Source organism: Lygodium microphyllum, unplaced genomic scaffold (genome assembly GCF_053477565.2).
Source record: "Lygodium microphyllum isolate KBCC unplaced genomic scaffold, Lygodium_microphyllum_v1.1.10 scaffold_167, whole genome shotgun sequence".
In the NCBI taxonomy this organism is placed as follows: Eukaryota; Viridiplantae; Streptophyta; class Polypodiopsida; order Schizaeales; family Lygodiaceae; genus Lygodium; species Lygodium microphyllum.
This window is the reverse complement of record NW_028229650.1, coordinates 38705-62586: the sequence shown is the minus strand read 5'-3', so window position 1 is coordinate 62586 and position 23882 is coordinate 38705. Positions and strand designations below refer to the sequence as shown.

At 44.8% G+C, this 23882-nt stretch overlaps 1 protein-coding gene across 1 annotated transcript in view; it reads left to right on the top strand.

Moving 5' to 3' along the window:
- LOC148008355 (uncharacterized) overlaps positions 1–21405 on the top strand; it is a 34352-nt gene extending 12947 nt beyond the window's left edge. The window contains exons 2-6 of the mRNA XM_087674284.1: positions 16621–17835; positions 17914–18014; positions 18147–18261; positions 18511–18588; positions 21217–21405. Of these exons, the coding sequence (XP_087530410.1) occupies positions 16621–17835; positions 17914–18014; positions 18147–18261; positions 18511–18588; positions 21217–21405 (1698 nt within the window). The remainder of the gene's footprint in view (positions 1–16620; positions 17836–17913; positions 18015–18146; positions 18262–18510; positions 18589–21216) is intronic.
- Positions 21406–23882: the final 2477 nt, after the last annotated feature.

The window sequence follows — 23882 nt, the reverse complement described above, 5'->3', positions numbered from 1 at the left end:
TTGTAGATGCACTGACCTTTTTATAGTTTATGCATACTCGAATCTTCCCATTCTTTTTCATGACTATTACTATGGGTAATAGCCAGTCTGCGTGCTCTATCTCGTAAATGAATCCTGCATTCAATAGCTTATCAATCTCTTCCTTCACTGCATGTGCATGCTTGGGATTCATTGCATATGGTCGTTGCTTAACTAGTATTGCATCGGGGGTCATGGGAATATTATGAGTCATGATACTCGGATCTATTTTTTTCAGCTCGTCTAAGGACCATGCGAACACCTTGGAGAATTCCCTTAAGAGATTTATGAGATCATTCTTCTCCTTCTTAGTTAGGTTGTTTGCTATGTACACGGGTCAAGGCTTGTCCCCTTCCCTTGCCAAGTTGACGTCTTTAACTTTGGCCGGTCCCTCGATGGGTTCACTTGCCTGCCCTTTCCGCCTTGGCTCCTACTAACACCACTATTCTATGACCCTTCTTGAACTTCGCGAAGCGCGTGGGCAAGTCCTAAGATTTCTTTTATCCGTCAGCTTCTGAAGACTTCGACTGTTTCCTTCTCTCCTCTTTTAGCCTCTTGCGTCTTAGGTGAACTGGGAGGTCCCCCTTGTTGCATCTGGTCCCAGGTGGTCAAGGCATTTCGGGGTCACTGTTAGAGTTCACCTTTGACTCGGAGTTGTACTCACAATCCTCGCTGGAAGAGGCTGTCTCCCTTGGTGGTCGTAGTTCTGAGGTTGACTCCACTCCAAATAATGGTGTGGTGCCATACTGGACCAATCTCGCTTGCTTATAATCTACTATCTCTAGACATTCTAGCGAAGTTCGATTGCAATCTACCTTGATAACTCCTTTGTTTACTCTAAAAGTGTTGATCTCTCGAGGTTTTGAATCTGCTTTGATTTGCTCAATCACTCTTCCATTCGTGTCATATTCTATGGTCTCCACTTCCTCTTCACTTTTCTCATTGATGGAACAATAGTCTTCGTACTCATCACATCAGAATCCTCATACTCTAACTACGCGTTGTTTTCAGGGTTCCTATTCTTAAGTTTTTTCTCAGTTGTCATGAGAGTCTAGTTGTATGATAGGATTAAGTCATGAACCTTAGTCCATTGCTACTCCTTACTCTCCATGAGATCCTTGAGGGGCTTTAGGTTTGTAGCTGGGTTGTGAGCTAGCTTACTTGACAGGTACTTGAAGATTCTATGGAGTTCCAATTTGTTAGTTGGGACATGATAGGTGATTGGTATTGGTTGGTTGATGGAACTTCCGGCCATCATGCATAGAGGCACTATGGGTAGGTTAGAAGTGATGGCTTTGTTGGGTTTGCTAGTTGAGTCTATAGCTTGTCTATATTCATCCTCATCATCCAAGAATGGGAGGTCAATGGTTGCCAACACATGCATCTAGTCGCGCTCATCCTCAGGATAAAAAATGTACTTCGTTATAGATCCATATTCGCTTCTACCCTTTAATATGGCAGAGATGACATCTAGGTCCATTGGTGAGGTTTCCCAAGTGTCCATCTCTAATCGGATTGCTTCGTATCTATTGCCTAAGAATATCAAGCCATTACCCCAATCCTCTATCACTTGGGCATTCCTTATCCAAGGTCTACCTAGCAAGATATCATAATCCACTTCTTTCATGACTATGAGGTTCACGGAGAATTGAATTCCTGCTATCTTTAAAGCCAATCCTTCAGAGTCCTGAAGGGTCTAAACTTCATCTTGTTCGCTAGAGTGACATTGAACGGTGCGGTTTCCACCAGTGGGTTTCCCTAAGCTTGTAGGACTGCATGGCTAAGTACACTAACTCCTGCTCCTGTGTCTACTATCCCCTTCCGCGCAGTATCCCCTAGGGCAATAATAGGTAAGATTGCATGCATCTGCCTTTCCAAAAGGCATTCACTTGTAGGGAGTTAGACATTGGATTCAACGTAGGCTTAGTCATTGTTGTCAGGTACGAAAAGTACGGTACGGTACGGTATGATAAATTACGGTACTAAATGGTACCTGAAGCCTTCTAGCCTTATTGAAGTGGCATTTATTGTTTATGGCTGCATAGTCCAGGAGGTCATCACATATTTTAGACCAAAAAGGCTGCCCCTTAACAAGACTGTAAGTCTGTCGATTCCCGGGTGTCTCGCACCAAAACTATCATCTGACTCCTAGGATATCTGGTGCCACAGCCCTCCAAACTATTCCGATTTGAAACTATATTTGTGATAAGGCTGTACAATTCGTAAAGGTTCACTACGATTTGGAGTTTAACACTAGATGAGGTTGGAATAAAACTAGCCATCTTGGTTCTATTCACAATTACCCATGTAGAGTCATATGCTCTCTGTCCTAAGTAATCCAAAACTAAATCCATGGAGATCCTCTTTGATTTTTTATAGGAAGATTTTATAAGATACGGTACGATATTAGTATGAAAAAAAAATTAACTTCATTATTTTGAACTATAGATGATAGAACAGATATTTAAAGTCTAAATAGCAATGCTATTGGAGTATATAAGATCAATACTTGAGGGTAACACGCCAAAACCTCTATGGCATATGCCGCATGCGCAACATGTGCTACAACTTAAGGGTATATACATAGGAGTGGATACATCATACATGAATGATCATACAAATAAGAGGCATGTATGCTTGAGAGAGAAGGTTGAGAGAGAGAGAGAGAGAGAGAGAGAGAGAGAGAGAGAGAGAGAGAGAGATTTACGAAAAAAAAAAGAGAGAGAGAGAGAGAGAATCGATCGAGCGAGCGATGGTGACACGAAGCGATGGTGGATCAGATTAGCCCTGTTCTGTGGGCGCGCCTCCCTGCCCTGTGCATAGCCTGAGTTCTTCCCTCAGGGCCGTACAGGTTCGACTTGGCCCTACGTATAGAAGGAACGCGAGAGTGAGAAGAGCGAGAGAGAGCCGTCTTCCTTGCCCGACGAACCTGGCCCTACGTACAGAAGGAATGCGAGAGAGAGAGAGTGAGAGAGAGCTGTCTTCCCTGCCCGACACGTCAAATCCTGCCCTTGCCTTCCAGAGGTCCTTTTTCTGTCCTGCACGCACTCTGTCCCCGCACCCCCGGGTATCATCATCGACCTGATCTGCATCCTGACATTCCTCTGGCACACTGCCTTGTGTTTGACTCCGAGGATTTGTTTGTGACAGCCTGCTCTAATCCCAGAAGGAGACAGATTGTGTTAAAGTCTGTACAAACAGTACTGCAGAATATAGACTTGTGTAGAGGACCTAAGGTACAACGGCCTGCACAAAGAGAGAGAGAGAGCGCCGTGTAAATAGCTTTAGATCTTGGGTTAAAGTGGTGATACAATATGGCTGGTCTAGACTTGGCCTTTATCGACCAAACGGTGGCAACCCTTGGTCCGGATTCTGAAACAGAGGAACCAAAGGATATGGTTCCTTGCACAGAGGAGATGTCACCTGGTCCTGACTTCCAGCTTGCGGGCAAACACACCAAGCATACTTCGGAAGACACAATGGATCATCAGGAACGTTCTTATGCTCAGGTTGCTTCTGATTCTGTGGATTCTCAGGATGTTGACTGGGAGCATTTGTTGGAATTTGCCAACACTCTGCTTGGTGATTATGTTCAACATAATCATGAAGAGTTTTTTGGCTCTGAAACTGAAGATGTTCTGGAAGTCACTGTGGATCCTAAAAAATGTGTTGCGCTCATTCTTAGTGTTTTATGAACGTGCGGTTATACTCTTCTTCACTAGTAGGATCCCAGTGCTTTCCTATATTCGCCAGTGGCTGCAAAGTCTACTACAAGGGGAGTGTGTTGAAGAGATTTTTGTTGGGCCTCGAGGCTTTTATGAGGTGTTGTTGAAATCCGAGCGGCATCGTGCTGATGTGCTGACTAAACTGCCATTGTTCTTTGATCGCCGTTTGGTTCATGTTGTGCCATGGTGCCCAATGGCAGATTTTCAGCGTTTGCTTCAACGCGAATGCCCGGTGTGGATTGAAGTGAAAAACTATCTAGGTATCTACTGGCCATTGTTAGAGGATGCCATGGCCATTGTGGGCACTGTTTTGGTTCCTCCAAGCCTAAGGGCCACGAATCATAACCGTTTGTGTATGTTATGGGACACTGCTCGGAAAAGGCCTGCTTGGTTACGTCTTAATTGCTCTGGCATGCATCCTTTGCACTTTTGTTTGAAATGGGGTAACTTTGCAGCGCATTGTTTCTCGTGTGGAAAATTGGGGCATTTTATGGCTGAATGTCCAATGAAGCAACCGACTTCAGATGCTGAGCATGTTTTGCCTCCCATGGAAGATATGGTGCTTGATGCTCCGTCGCAGGATGCGACCCAGCCACCTAAAGTTTTGGATAAATGCAAACAACATGTTTCGGGTTTGGATTCCCGTGACAATGATTGGGTAGATGTACGTGCCAAGAAAGGTAAAAGGTTTGATGCTGGTATGGCGGATATTGTGCCTAATGCTTCACAAGATTCCTTGCGTACTTATATGCGCAGAAAAGACATGTTGTCTTCAGAGCACACTGCTCATGCTATGGTCTCTTCTGTTCCTCGCAATCAGCCCACTAGGAAAGTATTTGATACTAGAGGTAACGTGATTACCCCATGGGATCGTCGTTATCCCCATTCCATTCCCAAGACAATGGCTACACCGTCTACCTCTAAATCTGCTCGTTAGAACTCTTTTGCCGTGTAAGCTGATTTTCTGGATGAGGGAGTCCTTGACATTCTAGCAGAAAAGGTTCAATCGAGGCAAGCTTTGCCTCCTTCCTGATTTCTTTTTTGAATACACATGAAGATAGCCACGTGGAATGTGCGAGGCATTTGTTCTCGCAATAAGCAACATGCCATGTGGAGTTTATTGCATGAGAATCAGTGGGACGTCTTGTGCGCTGTTGAGCACAAGAGTCACGGTGAAGTAGGAAAAGTTGTGGATTGCCATGGGGTTCGCTTGTTTTATGCAGGGACACATGCCATGCATTATTCGGGTGAGCTTATGATTGTACATGAGAAATATCAGCCTATTCTTATTAAAAATGATGTACATGGTCGTTTTGTGGTAATTGAAGTTTTATTTGAAGGAGAGATCTTATGGTTACTTGGGCTCTATGCTCCAAATGACCCCTTATCCTGCCGGGATCTTTGGAATACTTTGCAGACCTCCTTGTCACTTGGCAGACGGGGTTTTTTGATGGGGGATTTTAATATGTGTGTTGATTCTTCACAGTCCACATTAGAGCATTCGGTGATGGATGCTCCGGAAAGCCTTGTGTGGAATGCGTTTACTCTTGCCGTACTTGAGCAAGATCTCTGGTCATGGCTACACCTTTCTTCTATAGGGTTTACTTTTCATTTTGCGCAGTATACAACTACATGGTCGCGGTTGGACCACATGTACATCATGCAGGATGATGCTTTTCTTCCTGAGATGCTAGAAATGAAAGTGTTGCAGCAATACGCCTTGTCGGACCATTTTCCTCTACAGCTTGAGATGCTTGCACAACCCATTGCACCTTTTAAGCAATTTCTGGATAGACTTCCTTTGCGTTTCAACTCGTCCTATTTGAAGCACTCAATCTTTCAGGGTTATATGCAGCAATTGATTGATAGATTTTTATTGGACTTTTCCTCTGAGGGCAATGCTTCTTTTGAACGATTGCTCTCTAATGTGCAGCGGGTTGTTCGCCAGTATGGGATTCATCATGCCTCTCTTTGTCGGCGGCGTCGACAAGCAGCGGAGGAATTATTGGCTTTGGTTCGTTCTCTACTGGTGGAGACTCCAGATGATGTATTTCTGCTGCCATTGGCAATGCGTTTGGCTGATCTTATTAAAGAGTTTCAGTTAAAATCTTATTAGCAGGCCAAATTGCGAAATTTGATTGAGAATTTGCAAGATAGTGCTTGTCAGACTCATAAGTTCTTTCGAGCTCTCCATGCATCCCCTGCTCGAGAGAATATGACTAGACTCCAGGATACAGACGGTCAAATGATCATTGATCCTCAGACTATTGTGAATATGTGCAGGAATTATTTTCTAGACCTTCTTGGTTCTACTTCTTCACCTTCTGACCAAATTACTCATGCCCGCTCAGTTTTCTATGATTTGGTCCGCAATTAGGTTCCACATGACATGCAAACTACATTGGAGACCGACATTCGTGAGGAGGAGGTTATGGATGTTTTGTTACGCTTGCCCAACGATAAAAGTCCCGGTTGGGATGGTCTCACCAATGAATTCTTTGAGGTTTTTGCTACCCGACTGGTGAAACCATTGACGGCTATGTTTCAACAGGTTTGGGAAACGGGGTTCATGCCCTCCTCATGGAAAGGACTTATCAAACTGCTTCCAAAAGTTCCTTCGCCGTCTATGTTGAAACATTGGCATCCAATTTCTTTGATGGGTTCTATATATAAAATCTTTTCCAAAGTGATGGTGAATCGGCTCCATAAGCATCTTCCTGTCACTGTGCATCCTCTTCAATATGGTTTCATCAAGGGCCGAAACATTCTGCATAATGTCTTAAATGTGCAAATGGCTATTGACTATGCAAGGCACTCTAATCAGGAGGTGGTATTGATCCAATTGGACTTGGAAAAGGCTTTTGATTATTTAGACTGGTCTTTCATTGTAGAACTTATGTCTACTATGGGCTTTGGTACTCGGATGTCTCGTTTGATCTACACCATTAGTGCTGCGGCTTCTTCGCGAGTTATGTTGAATGGTGGCGTTGCCAAGCCATTTGTCCTTGCACGCTCTGTGAGATAGGGTTGCCGTTTGAGTCCTCTCTTTTTTGCCATTGCGACTCATCCGGTTCTTTCGATGTTATCCCATATGGCAGATTCTAATCAGTTGGCTGGATTGTCTCTTCCTTTTGGATAGCACTTTATTAGTCAATCATTGGCTGATGACAGCTTTATGATTTTGCGTGCGGACAAGGATAAACTTCGCGAAGCATTAGATGTTTGGACTCTCTTTGATCAGGCTTCTGGTCTTCATATCAATGCTTTGAAATCAGCCATTCTCAGTTGCACGGAGTCAGATTTGCAGTCATTGGATTGGTAGGGAATGGTTGTTCCCCATGGTTCCATTGTTAGGCATCTTGGGTACCCTTAGGGTGTTTATGTTTGGCCAAAGCAACTACTAGAGTGGATTTCACAGAAACTGGCAGCTAAGTTTCTATATTGGAAGTCACAGGCGTGGCCCTTCCATGTTCGCCTCAAAGTGGCTCAGACAATTTTGTTGCCAATGCTCACATATTTCTTGCCGTTGCTGCCTTGGACTACTGCTACATTGAATGCTCTTACTCAGTATATTCGTTTCATGTTATGGAAGAAGGATTCCTTGCATGCAAGCATTTCATGGATTTCTTGGTCGCATGCATGTACCCCCAAACGCATGGGTGGTGGGGCTATTTTGGATGCCGAAACTCATATGTTGGCACTCCATTGGTCTCTTTTTCGTGCCATGTGCTTGGATCATCACCCATGGGTCTTTATAGCCCGTTATTTTCTTGAGGATCACGGGCTTGTGCATGGTAATACCCAAATTTGGAGCTCCTGGTGGCATGTTCTTAATGCAGACTCTTGGTTTTCTAGTCCTTCATTATCCTTGCTTGATCATCTGGTATGTTCCTGGAAATTGGTTCTCCAGAAGGCTCAGTGGCATCCTTCGGAGGACCGCTTAGCTACTAACTCTTTTCAACTGTAATTGTTGGCAGCCTCGCGATTACTTTCTTGGGAAGGCAAACATGAGCTCAAACCAAAATTTAACCGCATAGCACGCTTGGGCTTGACTTCAGTTGTAGATGCCACCCTTGCTAGTCGCAATGTGTTGATATCGTTTCATACAACTAGGAGGCTTTTCAGGATCCCTCGTGGATACCGTGATTTATGGGGACAGCTTTTGATGGTGATTTATGGAATCTCAGTCATGGTGGAAGTTAACTATGATGGAGGGCTGGTTGAACAAGACACCGTTCAAATGCAAGGTCTTTCTTTGGCAGGTGATGATTGGTGGTCTTCCTCTTGCTTCAGCCCTTTCCAAGCGTCGAATCTCCAACGGCAATTGTTTCTTTTGCACCACCAGTGTGGAATCAGCCCGTCATTGATTTATTTCTTGCCCTCTCGCTAAGAAAATCTGGTCACTCTTGTCAGCGGTTTGGTGAGTAGTGGTTGGCTTCTCGCTAAGCCCTTTTGATTGGGTTTTTTGTGCGGCCCAAATACCCCACACTGGCACAGTCGCATATGAAGATCTTGTTTCACTTTCTTCGATATTGGGGCTGTTGGCACAATTGGACCATTTGGAATGCTTTTCTTTTTGATTCAGCCTCTGATGTTATTGTGAAAAATGATGGGACATCAATTAGAAATGTATGGAACTGCTTGAATACCTTATGTATGGCCTTTGGCTCTAGGATAAATCATAACAAAACATGTATGAGGAGTCTAATCAAGCTTCCACCCCCTTTCTTGGTTGATCGATCAAGGCTACAAAATCACCACCACCACAACAACAACAACAGTCAACAACCCAAACCACCACTAACAACAACAACCACGCACAAAAAAAAAGAAAAAAAAAGCTTGTTTTTTTGTACAAATTCGTTCGATACGGTACGGTACGAACCGTATAGTACGAAGGAGTTCGTACTACGTACGAGTACAACTATGGGCTAAGTATGTGCGTCATAGTGTCATGATCAGGCAAGTCTTGCGATTCATGTCTATCAGTTGTTCTATCCATTGCTTTAACCCTTGCCACAATGTAGGATTTTGCCTAAGCAATTCTCCCAGTGGTAATGTTACGGGCGTAGATATAACTGTGGTCAATAAATTACCAACTGTTTTTCCCTCTGCTTCATGGGCTTCTTGCCAATGCTATTGGGCGGCCCGTCTATTCATGGCATCCATGCTCTACCTATGGGGCTATGCATGTGGTGATGCTGCCTCTCTTGCTCTCAAGTATGTGGGAGAGACTGGTGGGCTCATGGTTGAGAGTTCATTGATCTCATTCTCAATGATAGGTTCAACATCTTGCAAGTGAGCTTGTGCTTCTTTTATCCATTCCTTGATCTTATCCACAGTCTTTAGTTGCTAGTTGGGGTTAGGGTACTCTCCAACCTTAGCAGTTCCCTTCTTTCTTGTCTTAGGAGTAGATGTTTTTCTTCTGCATCAGTAACTTGCTTTCCGTTTGTTAAGGTGGTTACACTCTCTGTTTTGAGTGCTACATTTGCATTAGTCCTCTTTTTTCTCCTTGGTTGACTCTTCTTCCCTATAGACGCTGCATCTAGATTGCAAGGTTCAGGTAATGAGATACCCGTCTACTTTGTTTGGGCTCGTGTCATGACATTTATGGGGATGGATGTGGCATTGTTGTCCGGTGACTCAACACAAAAGAGTCTGAGTGGCAGTATAGATGACACGATTGCCAAGCTAGTGGAGGGTTTTCGCCTAGGGCAATCTGCGAAAAGATGTGTGACTTTGCATTCGGGACACCTCATGTCGACCTTCTTTCTATTTGCTTGCTCCTTTTGAGGGCGGCATGATGAGATATGCCCTGGATGGCCACACGTCCAACATGCTATGGGCTCATGGTTTTGACCTTCTCCTAGGCCTTTACCTCTCCCTTTGCCTAAAGCCATGTCCGGCATAGGCTTAAAGTCCATTAAGTTGGGATTATCCTCCTCGTTATAAGAGGCATAAGGATTCACGCATGAGTCTTTCTCGAGTGGTTCCTCTATAAAGTGTACTGGAGCATCGCTTGGTGGGCGGACCACTATAGGTCCTAGCGGTCTAGGGATTCTTATTGGGTTGATGTTGATTCTTGGAGCAACTAGCTTTGAATTGTTAGGTGCAGGTAAAGCTAGAGGGGCTTCCCTTCTGAAGTAAGGCTGCCTAATGGTTGACTATAGGGTTGCTGGTATGGTAACCGTCTTGGCAATCGATAGTGCATAGCATCATGTTCGAATCTTTTGCTGTTGGCACAATATCGGGATCTAGGATCGGGACATTTAGATGACAGGTGGTTCCCTTCACAATGCACACACTGCACGTGAGGTTGTACTGGCCTTCATATTGACTCTTGCAGTTTGGTCAACTCAGACTTGGGTTTAGTCGACACTCTTTTCTTTATCTTGCTTGTTGGGAGCTGCTTGTTCGTTAAGTGTTGCGGTTCTCTCAGTGTTTCTAAACGTGTTGCTCCCTTGCTGCGTAGCCCTTGAGCTTCTCTTTGAGCAAGTCATCCACTTGTATGGCCTCCTCAAAGACTCTTGCGAGCACATCCCTTTGCAGGTTCGAGTTGCTCGCTAAGGTCTTATAGAGTTCTTCGTTGTGGATCACGTTAATGAATACAGTGGAGATTGCTCTCTCATTGGGTCGCTCAGTTGCAGATATCCTCTTGTAGAGACTCCTCACATGTGTAATGTAGTCTCCATGTCCTCTTTGTCTTTTTGGTTAGCATTCCTTAGCTTAACAATGAGGTAATCAGAGTATCTTGCCCTCTGAGAATCTCTTGATGAAGAGATCCTTTAGATGGGTGAAGTTATTGCGTTTGATATTATCTAGATTGGTAATTAAGTCCATCCCTTGTCTCCCATGCAAAGATCGAATGCTTGTGCTCGTTGAGTGGGGTCCATGAGGTTGTTAGCCTCGCACACCTGCTTAAACTGTTGATGAAGTTGTAGGGGGTTATTGCCTGCTTGATATTTATTGAGTTGCTTGACCACTATGGATATCTTCATTTGGCTCTTGGTATTTGGGGTGACTCCCAGCCTATCGGCTAGCAATGATGCGCTATCCTTGTCTGCTAGTTATACTGTGTGAAAAGTAGCCGAATGTCATCTGGATACCCTGCTACATTGAAGTTAAGGTCACGGTTAAGGTCATACTTGTTCTAGTTGGTACCTGCCATGGTTGTTGCCTCTTGACCCACTGGTATTTCTATGAGGTCGACTAGGTCGGCTAAAGATGTGTCTCTAATCTTAGCTAGTCCTTTCTTCCGTCAGTGGTTTGATGGCTTTGTCTCCCCTAAATCTTTGTTTCTAGTGTCTTAAGTCAATCGTTTGGTTCTCGGGGTTGCACTCCTACTGGTGGGTTCGTTAATCCCCTTTAGTGTGTTTTTTGTTAATCCAATTAGTCTGCAAATGTATACACACTTACATGCTTGAGTAGTACGACTTGATGTGAACTGTGCGAAATCGAGATTTTTAGTTTTCACATGCACTTAAGTGTTTATGGTGCAGGGTGCGATCTTCGCTGAAGTCAATCACATCTAGTCAGTTTCACGCAATTGCAGCTCTTTTGTGCAAATTGTGATTACTCCTAACAGTTGATTTTGGGTCCCTTCCAGGTTGCGATAGGTGGTCTGATGTGTAATCGGCTTAGGTGGTCAAATTGAGTCTCTATTAGGGGTGAGTGGTCGGTGGTCAGTAATTTCAGTTACTCTTGGACTGTTAGGTTAAAGTTCTGGTGAGAATCAGCTCTATAGTCTTGTTTGCAAGCTTGGGTTCCAACCTAGATTGTTGGACAGCTAGGTGTTGGCCCTAGCAGGTCTTGGAATGATAAAAAATGGTCAAAATTGGTATTCACGACAACTCGTCCGAGTCCCAGACTGGGCCGTCCGAGACCTAGATTCGGCTGTCTGAGTGGGCTCTTAAAAGAAGAGGCCATCCGAGTGGTCAAACTTGGACTCGAACGAGGGGTGCTCATTTGAGTGTTCGAGTCGGCTGTTCGAGGTTTGAGGGTCGGCCGTTTGAGGCTCGAAAATGGTTCGAGTTTGAGTGGATTCTTGTTCGAGTTGGACGTTCGAGTGTACTAAAGGTACTTGGACGTTTGGTCTGAGGAGGATTCGACCGTCAGAGGCCTGTGGTTGCCATCTGAGCGGCACATGGCAAAACACGGAATGGCACAAAATGGACACAAACCAATCCAATGCACTGCCTATTAATGCACCTAGGGTTCTGACTTAATGCAACAAACATCGGGGGAGACTTAGTGCATACCTAGAACACTTGAATGTGACGATACTAAGGATTGCTATTGTTGTTGCCTCTCAACCTATAGCTCTCTATCTCTCTCAATCTCTCAGTGTGCAAATTAGCTCTCTCTTCCCCCTGTCTCACCTTTTGTTTCTCTCTTTCTTCCCTTACTCTCTATTTTCCTTCCCAGACATTAAAAATATTTGCCATTTCTTTCGCTGTTCCCCTGTTTCCTAGTTATATAGAGACTTATTGTTTTCTTTTTTTCTCCTTATTTCCCAAACCTCCTATCTAAAACCAAGCGCCGTTTCGGAGACAAACACCTACTCTATCACTCGAGCTTGAATTTGTTGGTCTCGGCAATAGAACCAAAATGTTGCCACTCTCATGAGCTCACCGCGAGGACCCATGGACAGCTTATTGCTTCAAATGTTTCAAGTCGAGAGCTATGGCTATCTCTCACATAGCCATGTGCACTCTTCCACATACAAATATAGTGAGCTTACCTTTAAATGAGATCGAGTTGCCTCCTCCCATGCATTTGCCGCCGGTAGCTCCATGATCCAAGATGCGCTTTCAAATAAGCTCTATCTCAAAGCTCCAAGCTTCGAACTCCATAGCCATGCATGCAAGAAAGGAGAAGAGAAGAAGAAGATGATGAAGAGAGGAGAAGAAGAGCTTCTTCACGGTTCCTTTTTCTCTCACACACACTCTCCCTCTCTCATACACAAGGAAGCAAGAGCAAAGAGCAAGAAGAGAGCAAGTTTGACCACACACCAAAAATGAGCTTCTCCATTCACTTTTTGACTTTTATACATGCCCTATGTCCTCCTTGGGCGGCCATCCCTTTTTTGGTCCGGCCTTTCCTCCACTTTTTTTCCTCCTTCCTATTAGCATTGGCCTTAGCCCGTGCCTCTCATTCTTTACAACTTGCACGGGAGAGAGCTTGCGCTCTTTTACAAAATAAATTATAATGCGCCTGGCGCTTTTCTTGCTAAAATATTAAGGTGCGCTTATTCTAGTGTGCTTCCTCTTACATTTAAATTTTTTCCTGCGCTTTGTATCTTCAAATTTTTTATGAGTGCGCCTTTGTCCCCTGTCTTCCTCTTGGCTTGGGACTATCTTCCACTTCGGTTTTTCCGGATTTTTCCGTCTTGGTCTTTTGAGGGTTAACAACAATTACGGTTTACCAACCACATCAGGAAGTGTGTCCAAAAATTGAAGGCCTAGCACTTGAAATTCAGTAGCTAAATTTTTGAGATTTCAGAGAATTCAAGAGGCCAGCCAGTCACCATCAAGTTTGGGGCAAAATTGAAGGCCGACCCCTTTCAAATCAAGGGGTAAATTGGTTTCGACATTGAAGGCTCGTTGGTCTTTAATGATAGCAAGAGGCATTGTGGAAAGTGAAAGAGATTGGAACAATCTTAGTGTACTTCATCCGATTGCAATACAAGTTAAAGAGATACCACAATGGGAACCAAATTTGGGGGCCAACCCTGTTCACTGTCCAAGATTGATCGATAATTTCTGTATTTCAATTTATGTGAATCTTATGCTTGATGTAATTAGTGCTTAGTAAGGTTATTTACCACCCTTTTGAAGGAGGAAGGCTAGTTTCATTAGCTCCCTTAGATGCAACAAAAGTCCCCCCCCCCTTGGGTATGCAAGTTCCCCAAGGAAACTTGGGCTTCAAAATGAAATGGACTCTCACCCTGACCCCGTTGTTTGCACACACATGTTTGGAGTAGTAGAGATGAGTACATGATAAAACCAAGAAAAGGCTGCCAACATTGAATTCAGACTGCACTCCAGCCCACCATCTCTAGTCCTGCACACCCCGTGCTCTGTTGTCACAAAGGATGCCTGTTATCCAGTCCTGGACAGGTCTGTGATCAGCCAAGGTCAACCATGATCACTCTTGCTCTTGATATCTCGAACCACAAAATGGACCATCTGGATGTTTGTGCCATCGTCACTTGTGCCAATGATGATGGAAAAGGGAGAAGATCAAAGTGCTCATTTTTAGGAGGTGCCCCAGACCAGCCAGCCACCGACCGGCTGCAGTTGGCATCGTATGAGACTGCCATTTCACCACTGTGCCCACCTGGACTGCATGCCTGCACTTAAATTTCTCTGGCTGGTGCTCAAACTATTACAAGCTGAACTGGAAAAAAGATCAAGTTCTTGGCAAACATAAAAAAGATGACGATGATTGAGTGCAAAAGATGGCAGGACCTGGTGAAAACAAACATGGCAATAAGCACTAAACTGGTTCAACCCCTCATCAAGAGGCTTCCAGATTGGTCCATAATACACCCATATATACACGTGTGTGTGTGTGTCTGTACATATGGTACTGTACCCAGTTTCCACAACAAGAATAACACTTGTATGCCCTACCCCTCACCCTTGTGCAATAATCTGAAGCATGATATTGTGTGTAGCACTTGTAGAACTCTTTGATTATCAAGCCCTTAATCCTCAAGGATAGTGCAAAAGCACAATGTGCTAGGACCATAGTCTCGTACACCAAGAAGCCTTATCGGATAATGATAACCAATAATGGTAGTAACAATGACAACATTAAATACAGTATTAATGACCATAATAATGGTAATAGCAAGGCCTATAAAGAACAATAATAATAACAGCTAGAACAATAATGTTAGCTCCAGTAATATCTATACTAACATTAAGGCCATATGAATAATAATAGCCATTCTTATGATGTTTATAGTTGAGTTACGATTAAGTAACAATAATAACTATAGTAGTAAAGTATAATAGCTATTAGAAGAAAAGATAAGAAGTAAGATGAAAACATCAAATACTACATTAAGCAAGATTCAATACAAAGGCATTGAAAAAAGGTGATTAATATGCCTTGAGGAGGCCATCAGCTGAAGCTGCTATGAATTGTGCGAGTGCTGCCATGCACCTTGCAACCTTCACCACTTAGTGATCAATGGACTTGCCATCATCACCATAAGCTGCAGCTTCATGATCATCAGTATTAGTGGGTGTCCTGGTGGTTGACTGATTTGATAATAAGGATAATTACTTCTTGAGGGGAGGATTCTTGCTCGATCTAAAGGCGTGCCTGGTTCAGACTCAGCCACTATCGTGGAAGAGTTTCCCCACTTAAGAGAGGCCCAATAAGCTGGAGCTAGATGGATATGCCCTGTTTTGACCCCCACATTGCATTTTGTTTTAGAACAGTTTTATACCTGCATTAATTACAGCAAAGAGCTTTATACAGGCTGAAAGAGCTTGTCATAAGCTACCTTTTGACATGGGGCATGCCCCATTCGGAGTAGGCTATCAAAAGTTATGGCAAATTTACCTCAGCAGGCTTGTGGTGGATAGCATGCTGTCCATAGTCTTCATGTCCTCATTTAAGATGAATTGGTGGCCCTGTTACCTTGTGCCCATGCCCAATGCATGCAAGTCTGGTTGTGGAACCATCTCCATGGTGTGACAGAACCCAAAGGGCACTACTCGATACGCTGGCTGAAGGTCAATTGGTGAAAAGACCACCATAGAGTAAGATTCAATCTTATGGCAGCTTGAGAATTAGGGAAGCTCTAGGCATTCTCAAGCTGGTCCTACAATGGAGATATAAACTTCTATGGGCCCAATGTCTGCCAGCATTGGAAGACCTAATTCTAGAAGGGATGAGTCTAGAAGGATTGGTTTATGAGACTGTGAGGTTTGGGGTATTTGGTGAATGGATATCTGTCCTTAAGGGGGCATGCTGTACGTGCAACTCAAATTGTTTTCAATGATTGTTTCCTAAAGGATTGTATACAATTGTTTTTGGGTCAATGCCTAAGATTATGTGAAGGAACTAGTGTAATGGGCTAATTAAAGAAGATGATTGTATATGTCCTCATAGTGCATTAGGACTTAATTAGATAGCTAAAGATGCCTTGTGTGTTTCCCATGGGATTTGGATGGTCCTACTCATTGAGAGGAGCGTGACTACTAAATTGTTACATCTTTGGCCCAGCTAGGGCAGGTATGTCTTTCATATATACATACATATACACACATACACACACATAGACATACATGTATTTATATACATTTATGCATATAGATGTATGTATATAAGAACAATATTCTAAGTGGGTTCGTTTTGGTTAGTGGGCTTGTTTAAGTTGTGCTTCCTTTCGAGGCTGATTTGGTACCAAGGCCCACCATGAGGTCAGTTTAGTTTCCATCTTTGGAATACATCTATCTACAAAACTGTCTTTTTGAGTGTGAAAGAAGAAATATGAATTTTAGTGCTCGTATGCAAAACATTACAAGCTACACCTTCACAGAGTCCATGTTTAGGCAACATTCCTGTCTAAAACATCTGTAGAAACTCTCAGTTTTGTGATAGTAGGCATTATCTGTATCTCAGAGATAACACTCAATACAAGGGTAAATGTCTTTTTTGGGCCATGGGTACTGGTAGAATTCCCCACCTTGCATGATTTCCAGTGGATGCTTGAGAATCTTATTAATTACAAGCTTCAAGTGTGATTCCAAGGCTTTCAGTCAGTACCTAAGTCAAAGATGAATGATGTCTGGTGGTTAAGATGCTCTGTATGATCCTGTTCTCAAGATTGCTTCCTCATTGAACTCTTGGTGTGCAGATCTTCAAACATGGTTTTATGGGTGCACCACATCTCCACCTTCAAGTTGAAAATCTTCAGCTTGGTACACGAGTACAATCATTACGAAAAAGAAGCACAAGAAGGATGCAAGCATATACTTACACTTCTGAAATGGCCCAAACATCACCTGATTCCTCGTCAGAAGTCCAGACTTCTCCTCCAGAACTTCAGGAAGGAACTTCACCGCTGGAAAGTTTGAAAGACCCTGCAAGTGCAGTGCTCAATAGAGAGCCAGCAGAAGGTCAGTTTTCTCCTTCAGAAATGCAGAGAGTACCTTCTCTGATGGAAGACTTGAATGAACCTGCGAATGTAATAGTCAATGGAAACCCAGAATCCTTCAAAGATACAGTGATCAAAGGAGAAACTGTTCCCTTAGAACAACTGCAGTTGTCGCCTTCAAATATTCAGGGATTATCTTCTGTCATGGAAGACATAAAGGAACCTGCAAACATAGTTGTCAATGGAGAGCAGGAACCCTTCAAAGATGCAGTTCTGCCATCTTTTGAAGCCAGCTCAATTGACCAAAGCTTAGATACGGAAAGTCTTAGGTCTAATGCAAAGACACCAATGAATTCAGTTATTGAAAGCTCTCAGGAAGCTTTAAACAGTGCAAAGGACTCTGTCCTCAACGAGCAATCAAAATCAATCAAGGAAGCATATGAAGCAATGCTCTCTGGAAAAACTAGTTCCATGGATTCAGAGAGTTCAATAGATTCAGTATCTCAGGCTTCCAAGTCAGTTTCAGATGGCATAATGGAGGCCAAGTCTGCAGTTGAAAGTACAATAAGCAAGCTTGAAGATTCTATTCAGAATTGGGTAGATGGTGCAAGCATGGCTCTGAAGTCAACATATGACAATGTCAATGGATCAATTGTAGAATTTTTAAAGCGTACAACTGGGTCAGAGCCTGACTCTGCTCTGCCCAATGAAGTAGTTGTGAGCTCACAAGACAGCCTTCTTAATGCATTGACAAGTCCCTTCCGGATAGGCACACCGGCAAATAATGTGCTTAAGGGCGTAGTTACAACTGTTGAGAGCGTGACTGGCACAGCTCTCTTAGGGGTTGGAAGTTTGGTTACCAAGGGGTATGCTGCCAGCAAAGAGTTTCTCCCAGAAAATTTGCGGGTATATCTTGATAGTGTAGAGAGCAGTTTGAACTATATCTCTGGACCTGTACAATCTGCGCTGCAGCAGGTACGACTTGCTCACTGGAGGATTATTGTCTCATGATGGATATGCTCAAACTCTTCCTTCGTGGCATATTCCCTGCAGGTTTATATTGTTGTAACAGATGCAGAAAAGAATGTTGGTATCGATCCTGAAAATCCAATTATTTCAGTTGTTGTGGTCTTTGGTGGAAGTGTATTCTTAGGGTTAGTACAACTGAGCCTTTACATTGGATACCTTCACACTATAACAGCTTGTAATATGCTTGTTTTTTTGTATAACCAAAGCTTATTTAACAATGAATGAGAATCATACATCTTCCCTTTGTACAAACATAGAGTACTTTACTGGAGATCGAGATATGGTGGCTATTCTGGTGATTTGGCACCGGCTGCAGCATTGGACCTAATAAGGAAAGAAGGCAACATTGTCCTTGTTGACACAAGATCCGAGGCTAGTATCAAACTAGCTTGGAATGTGTGTTATAAAATTATGATTTACGTGTTCAATCCATCTGCTTGCTATGTTTTTTGCTTGAACATACTCATAGTTCCTGTGGTTATTAGAGGAGTTGTCCTTTCCCAAAGAGAAAGTTGCAGTTGATGTGCAAACACTGCCACAGTTTTACTTCAGTTCCCTGACATGGCCACACTATCTTTTGAACAAACTGATTAAACTGCACATTGGTTCATGATTATGTAGGCTTTAAGGGAGACGGAAGGCATCCCAGACCTACGCAGGCAGGCCAGATCTAAAATGGTCAATGTAGAGGCAGTTAAGGTTAGTATTGGTCATTTAACTATGCATATCCGTGGACCATTTGCAACCTAAGCAATTAAGTGAGCCTCTTTAAAAATCTGTGTCTTGGTGAACCTCTTTCATGACTACAAGATATACTTGATTCTGCCGGATGTGTCTCCTTAATAGGTTTCTATCTTGATTAGTGATTTGACATTGCTTATTCAGTGCTCCTTGATGGAATAGCTGCAAGGGGTTCAAATTGTGTTGCTAGCAACATATGTTCTTTGTAAGATTTGCAGGATGCTGTTTATTAAAAGGCTGTGACAAATATTTATGGGCCTTGTGGTGGTTCTTTCAGTTGTCTTGATCAATCCCCTATAGCTTGAACCAAGTTTCTTAACATGAAATTCCATAACAATGGGTCCATGGGGTAGGCCTGGCTTCCCTTTGTCCATCATTGTCATAATACCAAGAAGAAGAAAAGAGTGAACCTCTTGGATATGAATGGAATCATAAGTAAGGGAAGATTATATGTAAAGGCAAGTGGACCTTTGGTGGAACTTAGATGTCCACGTTTCTGGCGATGACCATATAACTGATCTCATTGTCTCTACAAGACTGGAACGAGCTGACTATTTGCAGCCCTCAAAAAGATAGCTGACCAGGCTGGCAGTAATCTGGTTGACTGGTCACTTGGACTGCCGTGTAGCAGCAGATCAACCTTTCATGTCATCACCTCCAATCTTGGTTGCTTCTGAATGGCTGCTCCTGCCACCTATCCAATTGCCTGCCACATCATCAGGTACTATGCTGGTAAAACTCTCCTCTACCAGGACTGCTGCTCTCTTTGTAGAGGAACAGAGCCTGCAGTCCCCATCCTTGACCATGTCTAACTTATTCATTGACAAGGGTTCACTGATTGGCCTCATGAATTTGACCAGGAATAGGAACTCTTACAGCAGGGTGCTGCGCTTGAACTGATGCAGAAGAAACTGTTCTGGCTCTATGACAAGCTGCAACTACTTGTTTTTGCGAACGACATTTTGAGCTTATAAGGGGAGAACTAGAGTCTCGGAGCCATGGTAGGTGAAGAGAAGGTCAACATGAAAGGTAGAGTGCATCTTCCAATGAGTCAGAAGTCTAACGTATAATTGAACAGTGAAGGCTTGTCAATGATCTTGAAAGGACCCAACATGTATCCAAAGCTCTTCAAGTCTTTGTTTAAATCTTCAAGTACATCCAGTCACCACATTGATAGATGGTTGTTGAGTCTTATAGGTCTGTGTCATGGGGATGTGAAAATTTGAGGTGCTTTGATCTTGCCGATAAGATTTGATTAAGTTATTAATCAAATGTGCAAGGTTGTTTAGCACATGTGATAGACATCGTTGTTATTTCACGGTAACAGGCGAAGGACCCGGAGAATGTAGTGGGTGTCAAAGGAAAAAGTTGTGATAAGTTATGCCAACTAGGCTTTTGGGGTTAGTTAGTGTCAGTTTTGACCCTAGCACAGTTGTTTGGCAAATAAGTGTTAGTGGGGGATACTAGGGACTCGCATTAATTAATTAATTAGTGCTAGTCTAAGGGTCAACAAAGGTTGGGGACCACTGTAGGTTGCAAATGGCCTAGCCAATTTAATTATGGATGGGCACATTTAATTTTGGGCAGGGTTAGAAGGGCTGAAATTAATTTTTAGGATGATTTAATTTTGAAAATTGATTAAATGACTGGATAATGGCTGCCACTTGGCAAAAAAGCTCATGCAAACTCAGAGAGCATTTTTGGGGGTTGGATGAGAGAGAGAGAGAGAGAGAGAGAGAGAGAGAGAGAGAGAGGCCCAAAGGAGATCCTGAGAGAAGGACGTGATGGAGCCTGACCTGAAGCCGCCTCGCCCTTGCTCGTGTTCCGCTGCTATCTGTGGACTGCGCCATGCTTGACGGCTGCCCGTCTCGTTTTGCCTCCTATACTGCGGTTGCACTTCGGCCTTTTCTTCTTGGGCGTAGACGGAAAAAGGTACTGTGGGTCCCTGCTTTTGTGTCTTTGCTTGGTCCGTTTCTGCCTTTCGCGATCTTTGCCCCTGCACGCCTGCAACTTGTCATCCGCGAATACACCTGCTCTGCGGCCTGCGGTTTATGTGGCGTCCAGATCTATTCCTGAGACACAGACACTGCCTTGGGAGAAGAGACAACTCTGCCCTAGGTAGAAATAGACGTGCTGTTCGGGCAGTCTTCAATGCACCCTCTGAGCGCCCCTATACAGAGCCTGCGGTCTGGACTTTCTTCTATTCCATGTGCAATCTGCCCCTATGCATTGATAAAGAGAGCAGACCTGCGCTTGTACACACACACAGAGAGAGAGAGAGAGAGAGAGAGAGAGAGAGAGAGAGAGAGAGAGAGAGAGAGAGAGAGAGAGAGAGAGAGAGAGAGAGAGAGAGAGAGAGAGGCTTGACAGTGAGAGAGAGAGAGAGAGAGAGAGAGAGAGAGAGAGAGAGAGAGAGAGAGAGAGAAGTGATCGATGACGGGCTGCTGCTCCCGCCCCGTGCCGCCCTGCCATCGCTAGGTCTGGCGCGACCTGCGGGCGCGTTTTCCTGCGCCGCCGCCGCCTGCAAAACCCTATCTGTCGCCGCCCCGCGTTTGCCTCAGGCGCGTCGTCGCCCCTGTTCGCCAGGCGTTCGTGTTCGTCGCCACCATCGCGGCCTGCGTCTCTGCCTCCTCCGACCAGCCACGCTTGCGCCCTGCGCTGCGGGCGTCATCCCTGGTGCCGTCGTCAGGCAGTCCTGCTCCTGGAGCCGGCGGGAGCAGTCGCCCTACCCCTGGAGCTCGCATCTTCTGTTCCGGCCGCCCTGTCAACGCCTAGCTGCCCTCTCGCTGTTGCCCTATCCAGGATAGCATCCTCCTGACGCCCTGTTCCCGGACGCTGCTGACGGACCCCTAACCGACATCCCAGCCTGTCCCGTCCTGCTGTGGAGACCGCCCGGCCTGTGTTTCGTCTGTCTGCCCCTGCACGGAGACAGGTAAACCTCGGTTTTCATTAGCTCTCCTTGCTGAGTGCACCCCTGGACAGCGCCTCGGTACAGGAAAAAGGGAAAGCGAGAGAGACGGCAAAACAGAGGGTCAGTCCTCATTCGAGAGCAAATCATCATCTACGATGGCTGGTTTGGATCTGGACTTCATAGATCAAACAGTGGCAGCACTGGGCCCGGATTCTGATGCGGAGGAACCCGAGGATATGGTTCCATGCAATGAAGAGATGCCCCCTGGTCCTGACATCCAGCCTGCGGGGAAACGTACCAAGCATGCTTCGGAAGAGATAGGCGTTTCTCAGGATCGGTCCTATGCCCAGGTTGCTTCGGATTCGGTGGACTCTCAGGAAGTGGACTGGGAACACTTGCTGGAATTTGCAAACACTTTGCTGGGTGATTATGTTCAACATAATCAGGAAGCCTTTTCCGACTCTGCACCTGACGATGTGCTGGATGCCACCGTGGACCCAAAAACGGTCCTATGCTCCTTTTCGGTATTCTATGATCGCGCTGTGATACTTTTCTTCACTGGTCGAATCCCGTTGCTTTCCCGTATTCGCCAGTGGTTGCAACATCTGCTGCAAGGGGACTGTGTTGAAGAGATTTTTATTGGCTCCCGGGGTTTTTTTGAGGTCCTGTTGAAATCAGAGACGCACCGTGCTGCTCTCCTGTCGAAACTGCCTTTGTTTTTTGAACGCCGATTGGTTCATGTGGTTCCATGGCGTCCAATGGCAGATTTTCAGCGTCTGCTGCAACGTGAATGCCCGGTCTGGGTCGAGGTGGAAAACTGTCCGGCTGTTTATTGGCCACTATTGAAGGATGCTATGGCCGCTGTGGGCACTGTTCTGGTCCCTCCCAGTCTCCGGGCTGTGAATCGCAACCGCTTGTGTATGCTTTGGGACACTGCAAGAAAAAGGCCTGCCTGGTTACGCCTCAATTGCCCTGGCATGCACCCTTTACACTTTCGATTGAAATGGGGCAATTTTGCAGGGCATTGCTTCTCCTGTGGACAATTGGGGCACTTTATGGCCGAGTGCCCGGAACAGCAACACACTTCCCATAATGGCCATGCTGTGCCGCCCATGGAGGAGATGGTGTGTGATGCTCTATCACTGGATGCTACCCATCAGCCCCAAGCTTTGGCCAAAGGTAAACAACAGGTTGCGGGTCTGGATTCTAGTGCCAATAATTGGGTGGAAGTAGGTGCAAAAAAAGGCAACAGGGTTGTTGCGGCCATGCAGAACAATGTGCCTACTACATCTCAAGATTCCATGCGTACATACATGCGAAGGAAGGAAATGCAGTCGGCTGAGCGCTCGGCTCCTGCTATGGTTTCCTCTGGCCCCCGTTATCAGTCCGCCAGGAAAATGTCTTCGGATCGTTCTAAGGGTCCCTCTGCGAAGCTCGCATTTGATACCAGAGGTAATGTCATTACCCCGTGGGACCGTCGTTATCCCCGGTCCATCCCAAAGCCAGCAGATATGCCGTCTACTTCCAAATCTGGTCCGCAGAACTCTTTTGCAGTGTTGGCAGATTTCTTGGACGAGGGAGTCCTGGACATGCTCGCTGACAAAGTCCAATCGAGGCAAGCAGTGCCTCGCACCTGATTTTGCTTGGAGTATACATGAAAATCGCCACGTGGAATGTGCGTGGAATTTGTTCTCGCCACAAGCAACATGCTATGTGGACTGTGTTGCATGAAAATCAGTGGGATGTCCTGTGCGCTGTTGAGCACAAGAGTCATGATGAAGCCGGAAAAGTGGTAGATTGCCAGGGCTTTAGACTGTTTTATGCTGGGTCACAGGCCATGCATTATTCGGGTGTGCTCATGATTGTCCATGACAAATATCAGCCTGTTCTGATTAAAAATGATGTTCATGGCCGTTTTTTGGTGATTGAAATTATATTCGAAGGCGAAATCTTATGGCTACTTGGCCTCTATGCTCCGAATGATTCCATATCTCGTTGGGCGCTTTGGCAAACTTTGCAGGCCTCCTTGGCACTTGGTAGACGGGGCTTCTTCATGGGGGATTTCAATATGTGTGTGGATTCCTCCCAGTCCACATCGGAGCATTCGGTGATGGATACGCCGGAAAGTCGTATGTGGCAGGCGTTGGCTCTTGACGTCCTCAAGCAAGATCTCTGGTCCTGGTTACACCCGTCCTCTACAGGGTTTACTTTCCACTCTGCCCAGTATGCAACAACATGGTCGAGATTGGATCGTATATATATCATGCAGAATGATGATTTTCTTCCTGAGCTGCTCGAAATAAAAGTATTGCAGCAATATGCCCTGTCGGACCATTTCCCT